At 38.2% G+C, this 22,103-nt stretch overlaps 1 protein-coding gene across 3 annotated transcripts in view; it reads left to right on the top strand.

Annotated features, from left to right (window-relative positions):
* Positions 1–20,030, top strand: part of LOC131193209 (protein SSUH2 homolog) — a 43,676-nt gene extending 23,646 nt beyond the window's left edge. For all 3 annotated transcript variants that reach the window (XM_058173168.1, XM_058173167.1, XM_058173169.1), the window contains exons 7-14: positions 907–967; positions 3,761–3,885; positions 5,052–5,114; positions 6,817–6,902; positions 9,661–9,753; positions 10,694–10,799; positions 14,641–14,751; positions 18,306–20,030. In XM_058173168.1, coding sequence (XP_058029151.1) covers positions 907–967; positions 3,761–3,885; positions 5,052–5,114; positions 6,817–6,902; positions 9,661–9,753; positions 10,694–10,799; positions 14,641–14,751; positions 18,306–18,446 — 786 coding nt within the window. In that variant the 3' untranslated portion in view covers positions 18,447–20,030. The remainder of the gene's footprint in view (positions 1–906; positions 968–3,760; positions 3,886–5,051; positions 5,115–6,816; positions 6,903–9,660; positions 9,754–10,693; positions 10,800–14,640; positions 14,752–18,305) is intronic.
* The last annotated feature ends 2,073 nt before the right edge of the window (positions 20,031–22,103 follow it).

Genomic DNA, 22,103 nt, shown 5'->3' with positions numbered 1-22,103 from the left:
CAACAGTATATATATTTATTTATTTATTATTTATTATTTACATTTCTATACCGCCCTTCTCCGAAGACTCAGGGCGGTTTACAGCCAAGTTAAAAAGACATATACAAAAATTAAAACACAATATTTGAAATTTAAAAATCTGAAACCATAAGGCCGAATATTAAAATAACAAGAAATAAAACCACTCAATTAAAAATTACTCTTAGGCCAACCCTGCTCGTTGAAACAAAAAAGTCTTGAGCTCGCGCTTAAAGGCCCGGAGGTCGGGAAGAAGGCGTAGCCCCAGAGGCAGTTCGTTCCATAGGGTAGGTGCCCCAACAGAGAAGGCTCTTCCCCTGGGGGCCGCCAGCCGACATTGCTTAACTGATGGCACCCCGAGGAGACCCTCCCTGTGGGAGTGCACAGGTCGATGGGAGGCTATTGGCGGCAGTAGGCGGTCCTGTAAGTAACCTGGTCCTATGCCATGGAGCGCTTTTAAGCATAAGCATGAAATAACTATACGACATATAAGCAAATATATAAGCATAAGTAGGTAATAACTATATTTATTTATTTATTTTGTCACAACATCGTGAAATTGGATACAATCATATCTGTAAATAAGTTTGAGTTCAAACTTCTAACAACTTAATTGTGTGGGAGCAGTTGTTTCATGGTGAATGAAAGTAGTTTACACTCACTGGAATAATTAAAAACAAGGCAGTGATTGCTTCATTTCAAACCATTAGGGGTGGGTTTTGGAATTTCTCAAAGCAAAGTCCAGAGCCAGATTCTGCTAATTATTGGCTGAGATTTCCACATTAGAAGCCAGAAAGCCAGTTTGCTTTCCAAGGATGGCCGTTTCTCTTCAAAGAATTAAGTCTTCAGTTTCAGGTTAATGAATTATTTGCTGTTTTCTGTTCTCAGTATCGGTTAGAGACTTTCACTGAAAATAGAGACACACACTTGGCTAGTGAATGCTACTATGGTGAGTAACTGGGGAATGAGGGAAAATTTCCAAGATGATCCCTTTGTAAGAGAATACCACTTTGAACTTTTCAAGATACTAATCCAAGTAGTCATACTATTGGTTACACTCTAACATTAACATTTAATGGAATCAGGGCAAAGGACAGGTAGTCCTCAACTTACAACTCTTTGTTTAGTGACCATTCAAAGTTACAATGGTCTTGAAAAAAGTCACTTATGATTGTTTTTCCCATGACTGTTGAAGCATTTCTGTGGTCACAGGATCAAATTTCAGATGCGTGCCAACTGGCATGTATTTATGATGGTTGCAGTGTCCGGGGTCATGTGATCACCTTTTGTGACCTTTCGATAAAAAAAGTCAATGGGAAAGCCAGATTCACTTAACAACTGTGTTACTAACTTAACAACAGCAGAGATTCATTTAACAACTATGGCAAGAAAGGTTGTAAAATGTGGCAAAATTCACTTAACAATTGTCTTGCTTACCTCAGTTGTGGTTATAAGTCAAGAATGACCTGAAGTAAATGGGCCCGAAACATTCTCTCGCTCTCCCTTTCCCTCTCTCTCTCTCTCTCTCCCCTTTCCCTCCCTCTTCTCCCTATCTCTCTTTCTCTGTGCATGTAAAAAAATTAGTAGAATTATTCATTATGCATTAATCTTTTCTCCCATCGTACTAAAAATTATTTTTAGAAAGGGCTTCTGACATCAAACCAAGCCTTTTAGACACTCCGTTTGGCACAGGCTGAGTTAAAGGGTTGGACTGGAATTAGAACAAGCCTGTTTCAGTTATCAAGATCACTGGATGACTTTCTTTTCATATCCAACTTAATTGAAGAATTGATTTATTTATCCTGAAAAGGTCTTGAGGGTGAAAAATTGAAACAACAAAAATGTGGTTTAGGAAAACTGCCACAATTTTTAGGCATTTTCCGATTGAGGAAGCAATATATGATTTTACTTTCATTTTTATCAGCAAAGATGTTAATTTCTGTGTAATTACAGACATGTAAAATCCTTTAAAGGAGAATATTTGCAGCTCAGGGTTGAAATGAAGGGTCCTTAGTGGATTATGGGTTTGGTTATTTTCTTGCAAACATTTTATTACCCAAACCAGGTAAAATTGTTAGTGCAATATAATGTAAATCCTTATATGGAGCTGGATACAATGGCATTTGTTTATGCTACGCTTAAATCAGGATGAACAACCTACCCTACAGATTGTCTGTAGTCCTTTCATGAAGGGAACGGATTTTTATACCACAGATAGAAAATTTAAAAAAGAACAAAAATGTAAAAACCGGATTGCCTAGTTGGCTCCCTCCTTACATTTCCACTGAATGAGAACAATATGAAGATTCGCTTCTCTGAACTGATAAAGCCTTTGTGGACTATTTGTTCATCATTTCAATTAATATACTTATTTAGAAGATATCGCTAAGAATACTTTTGTCAAACCGTAACATTATTTTTTAAAAATAGAGAAATTTGAACTGGGAGGTGGAGAATCATCTGTTACCAAACTCTTGTGATGAGTAGCTTGTGCAAGCAGGTTGTGGGCAGGTTGTGCAAGCAGACTTCTTTGACTTCCGGTCACTTGCTTTCCTCATCTGTTGCCCATCTCTTGATTCCAGTTTGGGGAAGAAGGCCTAGGGGGAAAAAAAACAACCACAAGGGGGAACTTTATATTATCAGTTTCTGACAAATTTTATTCATGTATTTATTTGTAAAAGTTATACGCCAGCCATCTCACTACCTGGTGAGCCTCTGGGCAGTTGACCTCTGGACAGTTTACCACATCCTAAAAGCAAAAATATAAAACATTTAAACATTAAAAGAAATTAGATAAGTTAGGAACCAGAATACAACAGGGTTGAAGTGGAATCTTCTTCCTAGTCTACTACCATCTTCGGCATGGGATGTCCCCCTCCAAATAAGCTGAAAGCCATCAAAACTTGAAGCTCTCAGGCCTCATTTCCATTTCTAGTCATTGGTGAGGAAATCCTTTAGAACTTTTCAGTGAACATTTTTAGGATTACACTTTAAGGATCTAAATAATCTTTCTTTCTCTTGGTGACTCTGGGTGGCAAATAAGTTTAAAAATAAGAATAAATATATTAAAATTAAAGTAACAAAATGAACATAATCAAAAAGGAAAAAAAGAAAATAATAAAGGCCACTAGTGGTAATACCTTCAAAATACACTGAGTGGGCTCCATTAACTTCCCAACTCCCATGCCTGGGTTAGGGACAGGGCTAGTCTGGTTTCAGGTGGTTGGGTGTTCCACAGGGCAATCACCAAGACAGAAAACTCTGCCTCATGGTCCCATTAGAAAGCTTTCCTTAATTAACAGGATCTGGAGCATATCCTTGCTGTTGGATTTAATGGGGTGGGTAGAGAAACTTGGAAAGAACCCCCAAATATCCTGAGGCTGTTGAAGGGATCCTGGGAAAATTTATTTTATTTATATTTATATATCATATTTAGAGACTGCTCATCTCCTCATAAAGTGACTCTGAGCAGTGTCTTTTTTAAAATGTGTTTTTAAAAATTGCTACAATACTCACACATGGCATATTATTCAATATTTTTTTTTAAAAAAAAAATTCTGTACTGCTTAATGGAACAATATTAACCCAGTATATCTCATTAGTTGTAGCTATGTGTTTGTCTACTTCGAGGCCACAATACATGAAGGAATGCGATTCACAATTGTGCTGTTTTAGTTTCATTTAGTTTACTTGCTCATTTAGTTTCTGATGGACTGAGGAGGGTTGTATGTTTGTTTTCCAGGTGGATTTGTCGACTCATCTGATGTTGCACCTCCGCCCACTCCCTGGGAAATCCCTGTGGATCCACCTCCCTTGTTTACAGACTGTGAAATGCATATTCCAGTGCCTCACTCATATTTCCTGGGGGTAAAACAAATATTTCTTACTCTTCTTAGAGTTACAGGTTTATGCTGCTGTTCTAAAGTGTGTTCAATAAGGCGACCAAGTCAGTTTTGTGAATATATCATCCATTGGGACAATGTTTTTTCAAACATGTTTGAAAAAAGTTGTTTCAAAGTTGTTTTTACACAACTTAAAGATGTGTGGACTTCAACTCCCAGAATTCGCCAGCCAGCATGCCAAATTTGAAAAATATTGCACTAAGTGAACTTCTTCTAAAGGAGTCCTAACAACAGCTCTAGAAAACAGAATATATTTCTTGGGCTATTCGTTCATGGCAGGTTATTGTTTAGCTGATTACTCCCACTTTTAAAGTATTCTTAGAAATGTTCAATATTTTGAATATGATTGCAATCTTCTAACAAATTACTCCTAGAATATAAAATTATCATTGAAAAGTTTTTGTTGGCAATTTGTTAAAGAAAATAGACAAGCATAAGAATGTTAAAGCTTATGAGATAATTGGGTAGCGCAGACATAGAATAAAAAATAAATCACAATAAAATGCGACCAAATTGTGCATGTAAGGTACTAATTTTAAAGATAAGTTAAACTTTTTAAAGATAAGTTGTTAAACATATTTAAATCTAACTAATAGTAAATCCAAATAAATTCAGAGTAAAATAAGCAGCTACAGGGTTCTAAATGTTGTCTTTTGAATTCTTATACAAATTGTAAAATGAACCATATAACATTTCATTGCTATTAATAGACTTGAGGGATTCAATTAGTATGTAATGACTGGGATTTTAAGTAGAAATTAATATTTTTCTGTAGGAAAATTAATACTCAGTTCAAGGGACAATTGCTTTCTGAAATCATTTTGGGAGATTTCTCTCTTTTTATTACATTTGTAGAGATATCCACAAGACTCCCATTGAACATTTGATATTTGTGTATTCATAGTTGGAAATATATAGTTTTAAGGCATGATAATATGAATTAACCATATGGATGTCAAAGCAAAAAAATATGGCCAGGAATCTGTTGTCTTCTTGCTGAGGTCTACTGTTATTTTAAGAAAATTTAATAAAACTGATTCTTGGGCACACTAATTCTCAAGTGAAGTAGGATTATCCTGTCAACAGAGTCTTTCTCATGATTTGCTTACGTGTCTTTTGCTTTACTTTCAGAATTGTCAGAACTGCAAAGGGCGTGGTGCAATTATGTGCCAATCATGTAAAGGAAAAGGCACAGTAAGTCAGCATAAGAAGCATTACAATATTCCTGTCAGGTATCAGTGCTTCCTTTTATGCAGAAATTGTGAGTAAAAGGAATACGTGACCATCCCAAATCCAGGAAAATAGGTGATACAAATACAGGTGGTCTTCGACTTATGACATAATTGTGCCTCAAATTTCCATTGTTAAGTTGTTAAGTGAGTTTTGCCCCATTTTACAACCTTTCTTGCCACAGTTTTTAAGTGAAGCACTGCAGTTGTTAAGCTAGTAACAGAGTTGATGAGTGAATCTGGCTTTCCCACTGACTTTGCTTGTCTGAAGGTTGCAAATGTGATCACATGACACCCCCCCCCCGTAGAACACTGCAGCCATCAACAATACATGCCAGTTGCCAAGCATCCAAATTTTGTTCATGGGAATACTGCAGTGGTCATAAGTGTGAAAAATAGTTGTGTTACTTTTTTCAGTTCTGTTGTAACTTTAAATGGTCACTAAATGCATGGTTTGTAAGTCAATACCTGTAACTAGAAACTTTGACTCAGTTTGGATGGTTGTATTTCAGCTTCAAAATGCAATTAAGAGACCTGGTCTTTCATTCATGAAGGGGAGGGGCAGACTGCAGTATGTGTTCTGTACCTGTAGGAAATAAAAACTTTTTGCAAATTTGCCTGCTACCTTTAGATCAAACGCAAATTACGAAGGAATTTAAAGGTGATAGCCAGCACCTTGTAATGAAACCAGAGCTACAGTGATCATATAGTATTTTGTTGAAAAAATAGAGGACAACCTGAAATATGCATGCCTGATGCACAGGCTCCCGCTCTGCTTCTCAGCTGTTTCAGCCACTTCACAGCTGTGGAGTCAGCGGCATCAATTGTGTCTGGCTGGATCTGGTCTGGTCTCATCCATCCAGCTGGTGTCAGTGCATGGGTCCGTTACATCATCCTTCCCCTATCGAAATGGCCGCCCTAGTCTCTCCTTCTCCCACCAGAATGGCCGCCCCAGTCTCTCCTCCTCCCCCGCTGCAATGGCTGCCCCAATCTCTCCTTCCCCTGCAGGAATGGCTGCCCCCGTCTCTAATCCCCCCTCACCAGAATGGCTGCCCCGTCTCTCTTCCCCCTGCCGGAATGGCCACCCCAGTGTCTCCTTCCCCCGCCAGAATGGTAGCCGTGGGCCTCCAGGTACACGAGGGCTGACAATTGGTTTACAGAGGAAAATTTGAGAGCAAAATCAAGAAAATTTAGGAAAACACATTGTAAAAAGATGTGAATATATTTGAAGGACTGTCCTAATGGCACTATTTATATGGTAAAAGATAAATAACCCAACATGAAGGACTAAAGAGAGTTTCTGAAAAAGAAATCTAAAGGACAGCTTTCTGATTAAAAGACTGTCCTTTATAATAAAGGATGTATGTTCACTGAATCGTAAGCCATCTGAAAAGAAGCTTATCTCTCAAAACAGAGCATTGTTCCCTATTGAACTGAGGGGTTGGTTCTTGGCTACCTTTCTCAGAAGCCCTAAAATGCTCATTTCAAAACAGGTTTCTTTGGTTGGTATCTTTGATGCTGGTTTGAATGTCACTGGTCTTATCTCAAGTTTGATGGCTTTTATTGTAGACCACAAAAAATAATATGGAACTTAGCCGCTTGTTGTTGACAATGTTATTATTCTTAAATAAATAAATTTAACATATACTGTATTTTTTCAACTATAGAAAAAGTGTTCAGCTTGTAATGGGACTGGGTTCAATTCATCTGACTACGTTCCCTGCTCATGGTGTTCGGGCACAGGAAAAAAGCGGTAAGCTTTGCTTCAATCCAAACTTCATTTCTATTCTTATAATAGTTTTTACTATAAGTTTTTATTGGGTTGTCATACCTCATCTAGGTCTTTCAGAAAAGATAAATCTGTGGGTGTATTGCAGAGGTGAAATCTAAAAATTTTCCCTACCGGTTCTGTGGGTGTGGCTTAATTGGTGGGCGTGGCTTGGTAGTCAGATGACTGGGTGGGTGTGGTCAATAACAATAAATAATAAAAATAAACAAAGTATAAAAAACAATAAGAGGTACCAAAAACCAACTTTTACACTTTACACACACACAACACAACTGACTCACACACAATGTAAAAGCAGCTGCACTTCATACTTCACACAGCCACAAAAAGCTCAAAAACCAACTTTCACACTTTACACACACACAACACAACACAACTGACACATACACACACACATACACACACACATACACACACACACACACACACACAAAATATCACATACAGCTTTCTGAGATTTTGTGTGCTTGTGTAGTTAGAGTGAAACACTACAGAAACACACCAAATCTCAGAAAGCTGCACAAATATTTTATTTTATTATTAAGGTTTGTGGACTTCAATTCCCAGAGTTCCTCAGCCAGCAAAGCCAGCCAGCATTAGTTGCTCAGTGATGAAATAGATTAGCTAAGTTCTGTCTGGTTCTGAAAGTGAAACTGGGGCTTTCGGGCTGGGAAAAAAGCCATGTGGTCGATCAGTAATCAGGTAAGTGCCTTAGAATCTCTTAAAAAGTTTTTCTACATGTTTTCTACAGAAAACATGTCTTTTAAGGTTCTGCTGATGAGGAACTCAGGTGAAATTGCCAGAGGAGCTTTAAAAATATATTTTTTTTAAAGTTTAAAGGCTCTGCCGATCTCAGCTGAGGGGCGGGATCCTCAAAGGCTTTTTTTTTACTTTTAAAGGCATGTTTCGGCTGAAGAAAAACCTGCTTTTAAAAGTAAAAAAAAACCCTCTGCTGATGGTGCGGCCATGGATTTTTGCTACTGGTCCTCCGAACCAGCAGCTGCCATTGCTACTGGATTGCGCGAGCCGGTCCGAACCGGGAGCATTTCAGCCTGGTGTATTGATATAGATATTAATAGACAGATAGAGAGAGAGAGAGAGGAAAAATGAAAGTATACAACCGTGATGGTGAACCTATGGCATGCATGCCAGAGGTGGCAAGCAGAGCCTTCTCTGTGGGCATGCATGCCATTGCCAGTTGATCTTCCTTGATTCCGGCACACGCATGTACACTGGACAGTTGGTCTTTGTGTGTGCTGGAGTGCTGGAAATCTGAAGACCAGCTGGCCGGCATGCATGCATGTGCAGGTCACCTGTCTTCAGATTTCCGGTGCTCTGGCATGCATAGCCACTGCGCATGCGTGCACCGGAAACCCAAAGACCAGGGGGCCAGTGCAGGCATGTGCACCCGCCATCTGGTCTTTGGGTTTTTGGCATGGTTTTTTGAGAAGTGGCTTGCCACTGCCTTTTTCCTAGAATAGGCCCTGATGTGTCACAAGCAGATCATATGGCCTTTGCACCAGGGGTGAAATCTACTTCCCTTCCCTACCAGTTCGGAAGTGCTCTGCTTGTGCGTCATGTGCGTGCTAGGATGCTCTGCGCATACACAAACCCTTCTGTGCATGCAGAGAGGGTAAAAACCAGATTCCTTCCTGGTTAAAACCAAGAAGTAATGACAGATGGGCAGAGCCTCGCGCTACCGCTGCTACTGGTTCTCCTGAAGTAGTGCGAACCAGTAGCATTTCACCCCTAATCTGCACCTTTGCTGCTGTTGCAGTTAGGGAAGTCTATCACTTTGGTTTGGAAAAATGGAATGATTGTATCATGTCTTAGTGAAAATGATTCACAGGAGGGCTAATGTTCACCTATGGAATTTGCTGAACCAGTATGGCAGCTGCATGAGGTAGTAGACAGCAGCAGTTGAAATCAAATCACCTGTAGGCCATTTTTTGAAAAAAGGTTCATGTAAAAGCCACAGATGGAAAAAGCCTTAAATTTAGCAGGAAATGTTTCTTTCTGATTCAGAAGTATAGATAACACAGAATTTTAAAAAGAGGATTGCCCATCGTATGAACCTAGCATGTGTCCCATGTTTATCAAGTTCTTTGGCAGCTATCTAAAATAGAAAGTGGTTCTTTCTTAGCATAATTATTAAATAATTCTTTTTGATAAGAAAAGAATTTGAAAAGAAAGTGATAGGGTTACAAGAAATTAAATAACAGAATTAAATCTCATTTACAACCCATAAATCCTGATTAGAGATTTTGATTTTATTTCTAATAGAAAAAAAAGGTGAGTTTTTACATTGACAACAAAAAGGTATAATGTTCATCATTTTTTTTTTAGTACTGCTAAGCTTTAGTTATTTCTTATATTTTTCGGTATTTTTAAGTTATCTTCCACATCTATCATATTTACCACACTTTATTTTTACATTGTATATTTTCTATGTAGCCATATTATTTAATATTATTAGATGTTTATGATAGTGATAGATAGTGATAGAAAGACACCAGTACCTTTAATTTTTGCACTTTTATACTCTAAATTGATGTAACTACTGATGGCAAATTTAATTTTGCATTATTCTAGGCTACTCTGTGAGTGAAATAAAATTATGGTGATGATGACGAAGTTGGTGGTATTTAATATACTGTTTGCCAAGAGAGGAAAACTTATAATATCATAGGGTCTAATTCAATCATTGATCTCTCTTTTACAGTTGTTCCAGTTGCCGTGGCAATGGGCGGAACATGTGTTACCGTTGCGACTGGAAAGGCATATTGCTATATCATACTGAACTTTCAATCACATGGTAAGATATAAAGGAAAAGAAAGAATGTTGTAAGTCTCTTTAGTCATCTGAAAAACCTGAAAAATCTGAAAAAATACATGTAAGAAGGCCTGTAAGGGCCATATGTCTCTTTTTTTTGTCCCAGTAATATATTCCCCAATATGACCTTTAGTTCTGTATGCTCTGATATTTTAGCATCCTCCTTGAATATGCCTCAGTTGAATTTGGAATACCATTTTTTCTTTACTTACCTTACTTTTAATAATTGGAAGAAAAATATATTCACACAGTTAACTGGAATGCATTGTGGAATGGATTCAAAATGCAAGCTAAATGTTTGTTTACTAAGCATTATTTACCCAGAAATAATCCCCTTACCCTAATTTTAAATTAATTGAGATTTACTGCTAATAATTGAATTATGGGATTACAGCCCAAGAGTGCACTTCTGTCAGACACTTATCTGCAATGTCTTTATAAAATCTAGAAGATATAAAGGTAAAGGTAAAGGTTCCCCTCACACATATGTGCTAGTCGTTCCCGACTCTAGGGGACGGTGCTCATCTCCATTTCAAAGCCAAAGAGCCAGCGCTGTCCGAAGACGTCTCTGTGGTCATGTGGCTGGCATGACTAAATGTTAGCTGTTAGCTTCCCACCAAAGGTGGTCCCTATTTTTCTACTTGCATTTTTTTTACATGCTTTCAAACTGCTAGATTGTCAGAAGCTGGGACAAGTAATGGGAGCTCACCCCGTTATGCGGCACTAGGGATTCAAACCGCTGAATTGCCGACCTTTCGATCAACAAGCTCAGCATCTTAGCCACTAAGCCACCGCATCCCTAAAAGATATACACGAGATTAAAGTTATATCTTATCTTGTCAAATTTATTAACATGTACTCAGTCAATTTCATCTTTAAACTGAAATCATAACAAGCAAATATAACTTTTTACCCCTCATAGGAAGAACAATATTTTAGAATACACAGCAGACAACAAATCTGAATTTCCAGCTTACCATCTGCAGGAAGCAACTGGAAGAAAAATACATAGTGATGAGCATAACTTGGTAAGATATATATTGCCACAAATAGGTATGCAAAGATTACTGGAAGAATAAATAGGTGGTCCTTATCCAGCAACCACAATTGAGACTGGCAAGTCGGTTATTAAGGAAAGTGATTGTTATGTAAAACTGCAACTGCTTATGATCTTATTTCAGCTTTCTTTTGCCTTACAGACCCGCAAAGATCATAAATGTGAGAATTGGTCATAAAATAATTTTTTTCATCACTATAATGTAAAGATTGGTTGCAAAGTGATTTTGTTCATCATTGTGATAACTACAAAGAATCACTCCAGGTGCTCACTTAAACAAAGCAGTTGCTAAATGAGGACTACCTGTATTTATAAAGGAATATTGGAAGATAGAATGTAGACTGCTCTAGAATGCTAAAACAGAGTGCTCGAGTGCTCTTATTGGTCATTCAATCCCTTGTTCAGCTCAAGAATCTATTAAAGCATCCCAAAAGGGATCTCTCTAGTCCATTAGAGTTTTTGTAGAGTTTTTTCCACACATATGTTTAATACCAAGTCATCTAGCTCAGCATTCCCAACTCTGTCTCGAGCAGACTCCAAGGTTTCAGAGATAATTTTTCTCATCCGATTGGAAGCAGTGGTGAGCTCCTGCCGGTTCACACCAGTTCTCCTGAACCGTATGTTAATTTTCTGAGCAGTTCAGAGAACCCGTTGTTGGAAGAATTTTTTTTCCCACTTTACAGAGCTAATCCCGCAAGGAACGCAAGAAGGAAAGATTCTAGTGTGTCTGTATTTCTAGCCTAATCTCTATCGTAATTGCTTCCCCTGCTGCTTTAAGTGTTTTCAGAAACTGTCTCTGGGTTAAGCTTTGTTACATAACAGCCTTAATGGTTCTTGGCAGTATGCCCAGACTTTCTGTCTGTAGTTGAGCTTCTCCGGAGTCCACTCCACCCCCTCCGAAGTTTTTTGTGGTACTTTTATTCCTGGAGCTTGAACAGCTATTTACAGAAGGGTTGACATAGCCATAGAAGAAATGGCACGATTCAAGCTTGGGATTCTGTCTGATTATTTTTACTGCCTTTCTGAGGTCATGTGATTTTTTCTTAAATCTGGATGATTACCTTAGAATATCTTGTGAGGTGAGTGAGACCAGCTGGTATCTTTCAGTGGTGCAAATGGATCTAAGGATTGCTTCTCCTGCGTGCTTTGTCAGTTCACTGAGCACAGGGGTGTCTTGTCTATGGAGATTCTTCAGTCATCCAGGTCATGGTTGTCCTGTCTCAAAGGTGCTTTTTTCATGAGGCAACTGGATTTTCTTGGTTTCCAGAAAGTCCAGTAGCCTCTTGAAAAAGCACCTTTTGGACAGGAGTCTCTTGCATTTTTTTTAAATTTGCATTTATATCCCACCCTTCTCCGAAGACTCAGGGCGGCTTACACTATGTCAAGCAATAGTCTTCATCCATTTGTATATTATATACAAAGTCAATTTATTGCCCCCAACAATCTGGGTCCTCATTTTATCTACTTTATAAAGGATGGAAGACTGAATCAACCTTGGGCCTGGTGGGACTTGAACCTGCAGTAATTGCAAGCAGCTGATGTTGATAACAGACTGTCTTAACAGTCTGAGCCACTCAAGGACCCACATTGCTTTAGAGTGGGCAAGGCACATGATTGCTCACTGATAATAAGTGAATCCTCCTTCCAATTTGTTATAGTTCGCTCTCATGATAATATGGCATAGTAACATGGCACCAATTGTAGAAAGTTAGCACCCACCCTCTCCTAGAAGAATGAAATATTTTGAGAAATAGTAAAAAGGAAAATCTATTTCCCTGGATGAGAAATGGAGAAGCAAGTTTTCTTAGAGGCAGAAAGCAGGCCCCACCTTCCTCAGTAGCCCACAGCAGATGTCAGCACTTATGAGATAAAGAGATAGATAGCTATATTCATAGGCAAAAATTCCCTGCAGCAAGGTCTGAACAAAGACAGAATGGGATTTGTCTCTTTAGCTTGGCATTTTGTAGCCCAAATATGCCCACCCACTTTCTGGAGAGCTTAAATGACCACTCTGCTAAAGGGTTTTTATGAGCAAGAGTTGGTTGCATTTTAACTATTTTAATTCCTCAGTGTGCTCTGGCCCCATGCCTGATTTGTAACTCTGGGTTGCAGGTATTGCTGAGGAAAAGGAAGGTATTCAGACAGAATGATTTGGCTTTCCATGACAGCTGTGACTCATTGATCTTCAGTGTGTAGTACCCCATTTCTAATCTAATGATTGGGATTTAGGGCAGCTTTTTGCAAGCAAAGAAGCTTTTTGTATTTTGTACAGGTAATCCTTGACTTACAGCGGTTCATTTAGTGACCATTCAAAGTTACAATGACACTGAAAAAAGTGATTTATGACTATTTTTCACACTTATGACCCAGCATCCCCATGGTCACAAGAGGCTGGGCAAGGTTAAGCGCCCCTCGACGTGAGTGACATCAAGTTGGCCATGCCCACTCAGTCACATGACCATCCAGCCACACCTATCCAGCCGATCAGTAGGACAGAGAACCGGTTATTAAATTATTTGAAGCCCACCACTGATTGGAAGATGTTGACGATTAAATCTGGAAACTTTTGCATGCTTCTGGCCAAAAACACAGTTTAATTTTGCATGCAATAATTTAGACCAGTGTTTCTCAACCTTGGCAGCTTTAAGATGTATGGACTTCAACTGCCAGAATTCCCCAGCCAACATATGTAAAGTTGCCAAGATTAACAAACACTGATTTAGACTACTCATTTTATTTATTTATTTATTTATTTTATTAAATTTTTATACCGCCCTTCTCCCAAAGGACTCAGGGCAGTGTACAGCCAGAATAAAATACAGGATATATACAATTAAAACGAAAATTAAAATATAACAATTACTAAACGGCTGATAATTAAAATAAATTTAAAATTTAAAATATTAATAAAACCCCAATTTAAAATCAAACTATTTATGCCAGTCCCGCTTGAATAAATAAATATGTTTTTAGCTCACGACGGAAGGTCCGAAGATCAGGCACTTGACGTATGCCAGGGGGGAGTTCATTCCAGAGCGTCGATGCTCCCACAGAGAAGGCCCTACTCCTGGGGGCTGCCAGCCGACATTGTTTGGCAGACGGCACCCTGAGAAGACCCTCTCTGTGAGAGCGTACGGGTCGGTGGGAGGCATAGGGTAACAGCAGGCGGTCTCGTAAGTACCCGGGTCCTAAGCCATGGAGCGCTTTAAAGGTGGTAACCAGAATCTTGAAGTGCACCCAAAAGACTACAGGAAGCCAGTGCAGACTACGGAGCAGTGGTGTTACGTGGGAGCCACGAGCGGCTCCCATTACTACTCGCGCAGCTGCATTCTGGACTAACTGCAGCCTCCGGGTGCACCTCAAGGGCAGCCCCATGTAGAGAGCATTGCAGTAGTCCAGCCGAGACGTAACCAGAGCGTGATAAGGCATCCCGGTCAAGGAAGGGATGCAACTGGCGGACCAAGCGAACTTGGTAAAAGGCCCTCCTGGAGACGGCCACCAGATGTTCATCAAAGGACAGCTGTCCATCCAGGAGGACGCCCAAGTTGCGAACCACCTCCTTTGGGGCCACTAACTCGCCCCCAACAGTCTGGCTTCCTCTCCACTCATGTCCTCTGTACAAAAAGATAAGACAATCACAGCTACATTTTGTTAAACTTTTAGTGATGGATGTATGCTTTTTGGTATACAATTCCAACATTTACTGAGAGAAAGTTGATGGTTCTATGCAGTCATGCTGTACAGTATTTCACTCCAAAGTGCTAAATAATCTAATGCAAAAGTGTATTTTGTGGCCTTTATCTTCATACCAGGTACGTCCCATTATTGATTTCCCAGAATCATCCATTAAAGACTATTCAAGGACAAGCATTGCTCAACACAAAATGGTGTTTGCTTCAGGTGAGCATCGGATCTTGAAACAGGTGAGTGCCAAAGAGAGCAACTGCATTTTAAAAATGAAACATTATTTTCATTTTTATTTATTATTTTCATGTTCACTTAAAAACCTTCTTGACTTACTAAGTAGCTCTTTTGGGTTTTCCCCCAATACGTTTTGAAAATGTTTGTGTGAGGGGATATTTCAAGTTGATGAAGAATTTATCTTAGATTTATCTAATAATTTATCTTAGATTATTCTTCCTTTTCCTTTTGCAGGATGTTTTGCAATCAGATTAATTATTTTTTTTTGCATTTATCGAAGTGTAGTTTTCTTATCCTTTTTTGTTTTTAACTGCTACAAAGTAATAATAAAGTAAAACCTTACTTTAAGGGACCATTAAAAAATAGGGTAGTAACACATGTTACTACAAATTACATAAATAACAGCATTTGTTTACTTCATAAGACACATATAATGAAAAGTGATGGAAATAATGCAGGCTTAGTGAACTATTCAGATTACTTCACGTACAATGAATTTGGTCTTTATTTCAGGGGATGTCTGGATGCAGATTTTGTCCATTGCATCTAAAGTCTGGTAACTCTAACTGTAATCCTTTACAAAAAGGTTTCATTGTCCAGCAATAAATAAATCAATGAAAAGAAAAATAAATAATGTATCACTACCAATATTTTATATTTTAATTATAAGACAACACGATGTTCAAGAGCCAAACTAACTTTTGAGGCAAAAGGCTTTCTCTTAAAAAGAATAACTAAAATGAAAACTTATTTCCATAAGACTTTGATGGGGAATTGTGGGATGCCATCTTTTTCTCATGGCACAGTCCGTCTTAGATAACACAGAAATAATGTTTAGTTATTTTCCCTGAAGTGTGAAAGAAACATTTTTAATAGTGCTAAACATCAAGAAATTATTTGTTCGACAAAGGAGAATATTTGTAGCTCAGAATTAATGAGGGGTCCTTGGTGCTCTCTGAGCTTGGTTGTTTTCTAGCAGATGCTTGATTACCTAAACTAGATAACATCATTTAATGTATCACTGATTTTTATTTTAAAATGCACCTGGAAGTCACAATCCATAAGTTGGCCTGAATTTTTGTGAAAATTATCCTCCTGAAAATATCCCAAAATGTACATAAGTTTTCAAATGTTCTTTGAATTCTTCAGTTCGCAAATTCTAGTGACCTGATCTAAAGATTGTTAAAGGACTAAAACAGTGGCATGCTGTTCTTTTTTCTAAGTAATGTCACATTAATTTCTCAATTGTGTTTATATTATAGAGACATTTGATATAAACACATTCCCCCGCCCCCGAAAAAAAAAATAGGCCCACTTGTTCCAATTGTTTTTGGTGGAGTTAAGTTACATGCTTTTGAATCATGTATGGAAACAGAAATTTGTTGTTCTTTCTTATTTTTGCCTTTATTAAACAACAAGCAGAAAGGAAAGGAGGGGACCAATGAGGATTAAAAAACAAAAGAAACTAGAGTTTTCCACCAGCATGTTTTTCTGAGATAATATTTCAACTGATGTATGTTGCAAAGATTACAAAGTGACAATGATTCTAAATTTATAATACTTGCGTCCATGAATAGTGAAAGAGCTGCTTGGTCAGGGAACTGATGTAACTGATTTCCATCACATGGAAGCAAAATTGGAGGTTGTAGAAATATTCAAGTTTCTCTGTCTAGGAATTAGGAATTATGCGTCTACCTCCCTTCTTTCCACAGGCTTACAAATGGTCCCCTTGTAATGTGGGAATGATTTCAGCCTGTATTATTTATTGAAAACATTTATATAACTGCCCATCTTATTTCAAACTCTGGGTGGCTCCCAATCAACAGTTAAAATAACATCTGTAATGAAATAAAATATGCATATATCTATTAAAAGATAGCAGTGTTCCAATATTTGAGGGGCTGCCACAGAGAGGAAGGGGGCAAGCTATTTTCCAAGGCACCCAAAGGCCAGGCAAGGAATATTGGATGGAAACTGACCAAGGAGAGGTTCAACCTAGAAATAAGGAGAAATTTTCTGACAGCAAGAACAATCAACCAATGGAACAGTTGCCTTCAGAAGTTGTGGGAGCTTCATCACTGGAGGCTTTCAAGAAGAGATTGGACTGCTATTTGTCAGAAATGGTGTAGGGTCTCCTGCTTGGGCAAGGGGTTGGACTAGATGACCTACAAGGTCCCTTCCAACTCTGTTAATCTGTTAAAAAAAATCTGTTCAAACCATAAGCATTGAAAACTGGCACCAAGCTTCCAGATGTGAAGAAGTGGAGGATCAAGGTAGGAAGGGGCCTTGCTGAGATACTTTTTGAAGAACTCCCGAGGAGCACCTTGAGGCTTTCCATTCTATTTTCTATCTTAAAAAAGTAAAAATAAAAACTGGGCTACAAATGGTTTGTTTGTGAGGATTGGCCTCTTTTTCCCCTTCTGTCAGGTTCCTAAAACAAAGAAAGTCACATTGTGATTCTTCTAAACAGATTTATTTATTATTTCTCACCAATAAACAGATATCCCAAACTAAAGCAGACTACTTGTACCATAAAACATGTATCCTGGGAACTATTAGGCAGGAGCCATCTTCACCCTCTTTCTCTCACACAAACTATCTAAACCAGGGATGTCTAAACTTGGCAACTTTAAGACTTGTGGACTTCAACTCCCAGCAAAGCTGGCTGAGGACTTCCGGGACTTGAAGTCCACGAGTCTTAAAGTTGCCAAATTTGGACACCCCTGATCTAAACTGTGTTGTCTTTTGCTCCTCTGGAATGCACCCCCTTCCTCTGGACAGCATTTCATCACACATTTCCATCCTCAATTTTGAATTAAATCTCAATAGATCTGGATCTTGGGATGAAGGGGTGGTATAAAAATGGTGCTGGGATTAACACAGAGCTTGCAAATAATTAGTTCTCTTCCTCCTCTTCCTCCAGCTAGTTATAGGATGGTAAGGGAATGAAATGACCTATACCTCACTATGTACATCAGATTCCAATTGTTTTGTCTGTTTTTCCTAAGGAAAAGGAAATATGCAGAGCACAGCACTCAGACACTGGGCTAATACTTACTGCTTTTTTATTTTAATGTATTCTAAACAAGCAATGTCCTCTCAAGGTGATGTTCCAAAGAAAACAAGACGAGTTACAAACAAGTGTCATATCCGCATCAGAATAACATATTGATTATTTTGACAAAAAATGGTCTGCAAAATCCCCATTCCCACCCCACTGTGGGGCCAGCCACAGGTGGTATTTGCCATTTCTCCGAACTGCTCAAAATTTCTGCAACCAGTTCTCCAGAACCTGTCAGTACCTGCTGGATTTCACCCCTGGTTTGCAACCTTAAAAGGTCCAAATGACTCAAAGAGCCATTTGGACCTGTCTCCCACAGAAAAGAAATCACTGGGAGCCACAAAACCTGGGTGGGTGTGGCCAACTCGACGTCACTCATGGGAGGGACAGAGAGCCACAGCAGGGGACGAAAGAGCCGCATACGGCCCGGAGCCGCAGGTTGCAGACACCCAAGCTAAATGATCTCAGAAATATAATTCTTTTTTTGTTTTGCAGAGACAAACGGTTGAGCTGGTGCCACTCACAAAAGTTAAATATGAATGGAAAGGCAAACCTTATTCCTTCTATGTCTTTGGCAATGAGAATGAAGTCTACAGCAAAGACTACCCTGCAAAATGCTGCTGCTCAATCTTGTGAAAAACAACCAGTTTAGTGGCAGTCTTCTATCAAACTACATAGCTGTTCCCTGCTTTTAATCTCTACAGCATCTCTCCAGATTCTTTTTCTGTAGGGACTATGCAAAAAAAGGATGTTACTACGTGCTCCATCCAGAGGAATCTATGAATTGTTTTCTCTGTCCAGAAGAACTTGTGGCTAATTTATTAATCTTATTTATGAGATGAAAAGTGAAGAAAGCTACTGGTTCTAATGCACCTTGAAGTAGCATATTTGTATATTTTGCAATTTCAAATATTTAGATACTTTTCATGAGCTCCATTCAGTCATTTTTCTACCCAGAGCATTCACTGCAAGAGCAGACTGGAGAAGCTGTGTGTTCCAATGATACTGCTCATCAGCGTTGTGTGTAAGAGGCAAGCTTCCCACAAACAGCTGTAGAGGCAGGCTTCTTCACCAATCAGCACTATGGAGTCTGCACCTCAGAAATCAATGCACATACCATCATATGTACTGTATATCTTTTTTAAAAAATAGTGCAATTGAATATTATATTAGCCTTTCCTAATCTGGTGCCTCCAGATATAGAATAGAATAACAGAGTTGGAAGGGACCTTGGAGGTCTTCTAGGCTAACTCCCTGCTTAGGTAGGAAACTCTACACCACTGCAGACAAATGGTTATCCAACTTCTTAAAAACTTCTGCTGTTGGAGCATTCACAACTTCTGGAGGCAAGTTGTTCCACTGATTAATTGTTCTAACTGTCATGAAATTTCTCCTTAGTTCTAAACTGCTTCTCTCTTCAAGTAGTTTCCACCCATTGCTTCTTGTTCCACCCTCAGGTGCTTTGGAGAATAGCTTGACTCACTCTTCTTTGTGGCAGCCCCTGAGATATTGGAACACTGCTATCATGTCACCCCTAGTCCTTCTTTTCATCAAACTAGACATGCCCAGTTCCTGCAACCATTCTTCATATGTTTTAGCCTCCAGTCCCCTAATCATCCTTGTTGCTCTATCTCTATATCCTATATATAGGATTGTACTTCTGTACTCTCCAGGCTATATGACCTTTTCTTTCCCCTCTTTCCAATTGTATTGTAAATTTAAAATCTGAAGTTGATAATCCCTGTATTTTATTAAATGGTCTACTTTTTCAAGATCCTGATTTACCGTTAAAAAGCTACATGTTTTGTAAGTTGTGCTTATAGAATTATTTCCTTAGGACTATGCTTTCAGTGTGCAATCATGCCAAAAGATCTTTGCTGTGGATTTTCTCTGTTTAAGGCAAACTGGTATTTCAGTCGCAGTTCTCTAAAACTAAACAAACTATAAATCACAACACCCTCTCTATGTCAACACCAGCTCAGTGAAGAGCTGTGATTTATATCAGAACATTTATTATAGTAAAGCAAACATTTGCCACTGTTTATTTGTTAGCTCCCATTTATCCCACGAATAAAGATTTCAGCACTGTTTTGATAAAGTGTGGCATCTTGTTTTTTACTTTTTAATATATATATATATATATATATATATATATTTGTCTGGTTATTTTTATTTATGCTTTATTATTTTACAGTGGAATAATAGTGTTTTTTCCCCAAATGTTGCTCCTTTTCAAAAGTAGATAAATAAAAGACAATGTTATCAGAAACTAACAGGCTGCTTTGTTTTGTTCTATTTATATAGCACTGTTAGAACAAGTTTAAGGATGTGAGTGTAATTGCCTAATCAGGCTTTCAAAGGAGAGAGAGAAAAAACTAGGATGACGGGTATTAATTCCAGAAAATCATTTGCAGATGGTACCAGTTGAAAAGTATTCTGTGAGTGAGATGGGTGGTTTCCAAATTTGATACAGAAATAATTCAATAAAATAAATACACTCTTTAAATATCCAGCACGTTGTAGTGCTTAAAGTATTTGGGGAGGCCCTGGTTTAAGTCCCCAATCTACCATGAAGCTCATTAGATATCTCTAGCTCAATGTTTGACCTGGTGTAGGAAGTTCCTCCCTGCTTGCTTCAGACAAGTAAAGTCAATGTGGGAAGCCAGATTTGCCTAACAACCATGGCATTTGCTGAACCGCTGTGATTCACTTAACAACTGTGGCAAAAAAGCTTGTAAAATTGATTGCAACTCACTGAACATTTGTCTTGATTAGCAAAAGAAATTCTAGCCCCAGTATTGGTCATAAGTCAAGGGCTACTTGCATTTGGCAACTATTGCTACTTCTGTTTGTAGTAAGTAATATACAATGAAATAATATTTCATGGCATCTATACCTTTTTTATGGTATCTGACAGTCATGTATATTTGATGGCAATGTGGAAAATTCAAATGTATTATTACTGTTAAAGCATTTATATTCCTCCTTTCATGTCAAGTTTTCACAATTGCAATAATCTATTGCAATTTCTCATAAGTATCATGAAAGAACAATTTGTGGCCGTTTTCTGACATTTGCAAGTAACATTTTAAACAGCATTTGACACACAATAATAAAATTTGGATAATTCGACACAGAACACTGGAGCTAAATTGGAGAAATAGCCTTTTTTAGTCTTTGAAAGAGGCAAATTCACCATAGGAATTTTGTATTTTTTAAAAATACAATCATATGATAAATGGTATTACAGGTAGCCCTCAATTTACAACTAAAATTGAGTCCAAAACTTATATTTTCTCATGAAAGCTGTTAAGCCCCATCTTATGACATTTCGTGCCACATTTGGTAAGTGAATCACTGCAGTTGTTAAATTACTGTAACATGGTTGTTAAGTGAATCGCAAAAGGGGATCAGATAACTCTGGGCCACCACAACTGTCATAAATGTGAGTCAGTTGTCCAGCATCTGAATGTAAATCATGTGACCATGGAGATACTGCAACAGTCATAAGTGTGAAAAATGGTCATAAATCACTTTTTTTTCAGTGCCATTATAACTTTGAATGGTCACTAAACGAACTGTTGTAATCCGAGGACTAGCTATATTTGGACGAGTGCAGAAATGCTGCTTCATAATGTTGTGGAATATTATTTTGATGGTTCATCCAATATATTATTTTGATGTTTCAACTAATAGATAATACTAAACTGTATTTATAATTCTATGTACTTATTATGATGGTGCAAAGATTAAATTGGGAATTTTTGTTGGAGATTCGATACAATGTTTTATTTTTTATTTTATTTATTTATTTATTTTGTCAAACACAACAATATATATAAGTATGAAGTAACCACACAAATTGAATACAACCAAAGGACAGGCACGCTGGTGCTCTTATGCCCTTACAGACCTCTTAGGAATGGGCTGAGGTCAACAATAGACAGTCTTTGATTAAAGTTTTGGGGATTTTGGGATGAGACCACGGAGTCAGGTAGTGCATTCCAGGCATTAACAACTCTGTTACTGAAGTCATATTTTCTACAATCAAGATTGGAGCGGTTCACTTTAAGTTTAAATCTATTGTGTGCTAGTGTATTGTTGTGGTTGAAGCTAGTCGTCTTCAACAGGAAGGACATTGTAGCAGATGATTTTATGAGTTATGCTTAGGTCATGCCAAAGGCGGCATAGTTCTAAATTTTCTAAATCCAAAATTTCAAATCTGGTGGCATAAGGTATTTTGTTGTGATCAGAGGAGTGGAGGACTCTTCTTGTAAAATATTTCTGGACACG

Source organism: Ahaetulla prasina, chromosome 2, assembly GCF_028640845.1.
Source record: "Ahaetulla prasina isolate Xishuangbanna chromosome 2, ASM2864084v1, whole genome shotgun sequence".
Classification (NCBI taxonomy): domain Eukaryota; kingdom Metazoa; phylum Chordata; class Lepidosauria; order Squamata; family Colubridae; genus Ahaetulla; species Ahaetulla prasina.
This window is presented reverse-complemented; position numbering and strand designations above follow the sequence as displayed.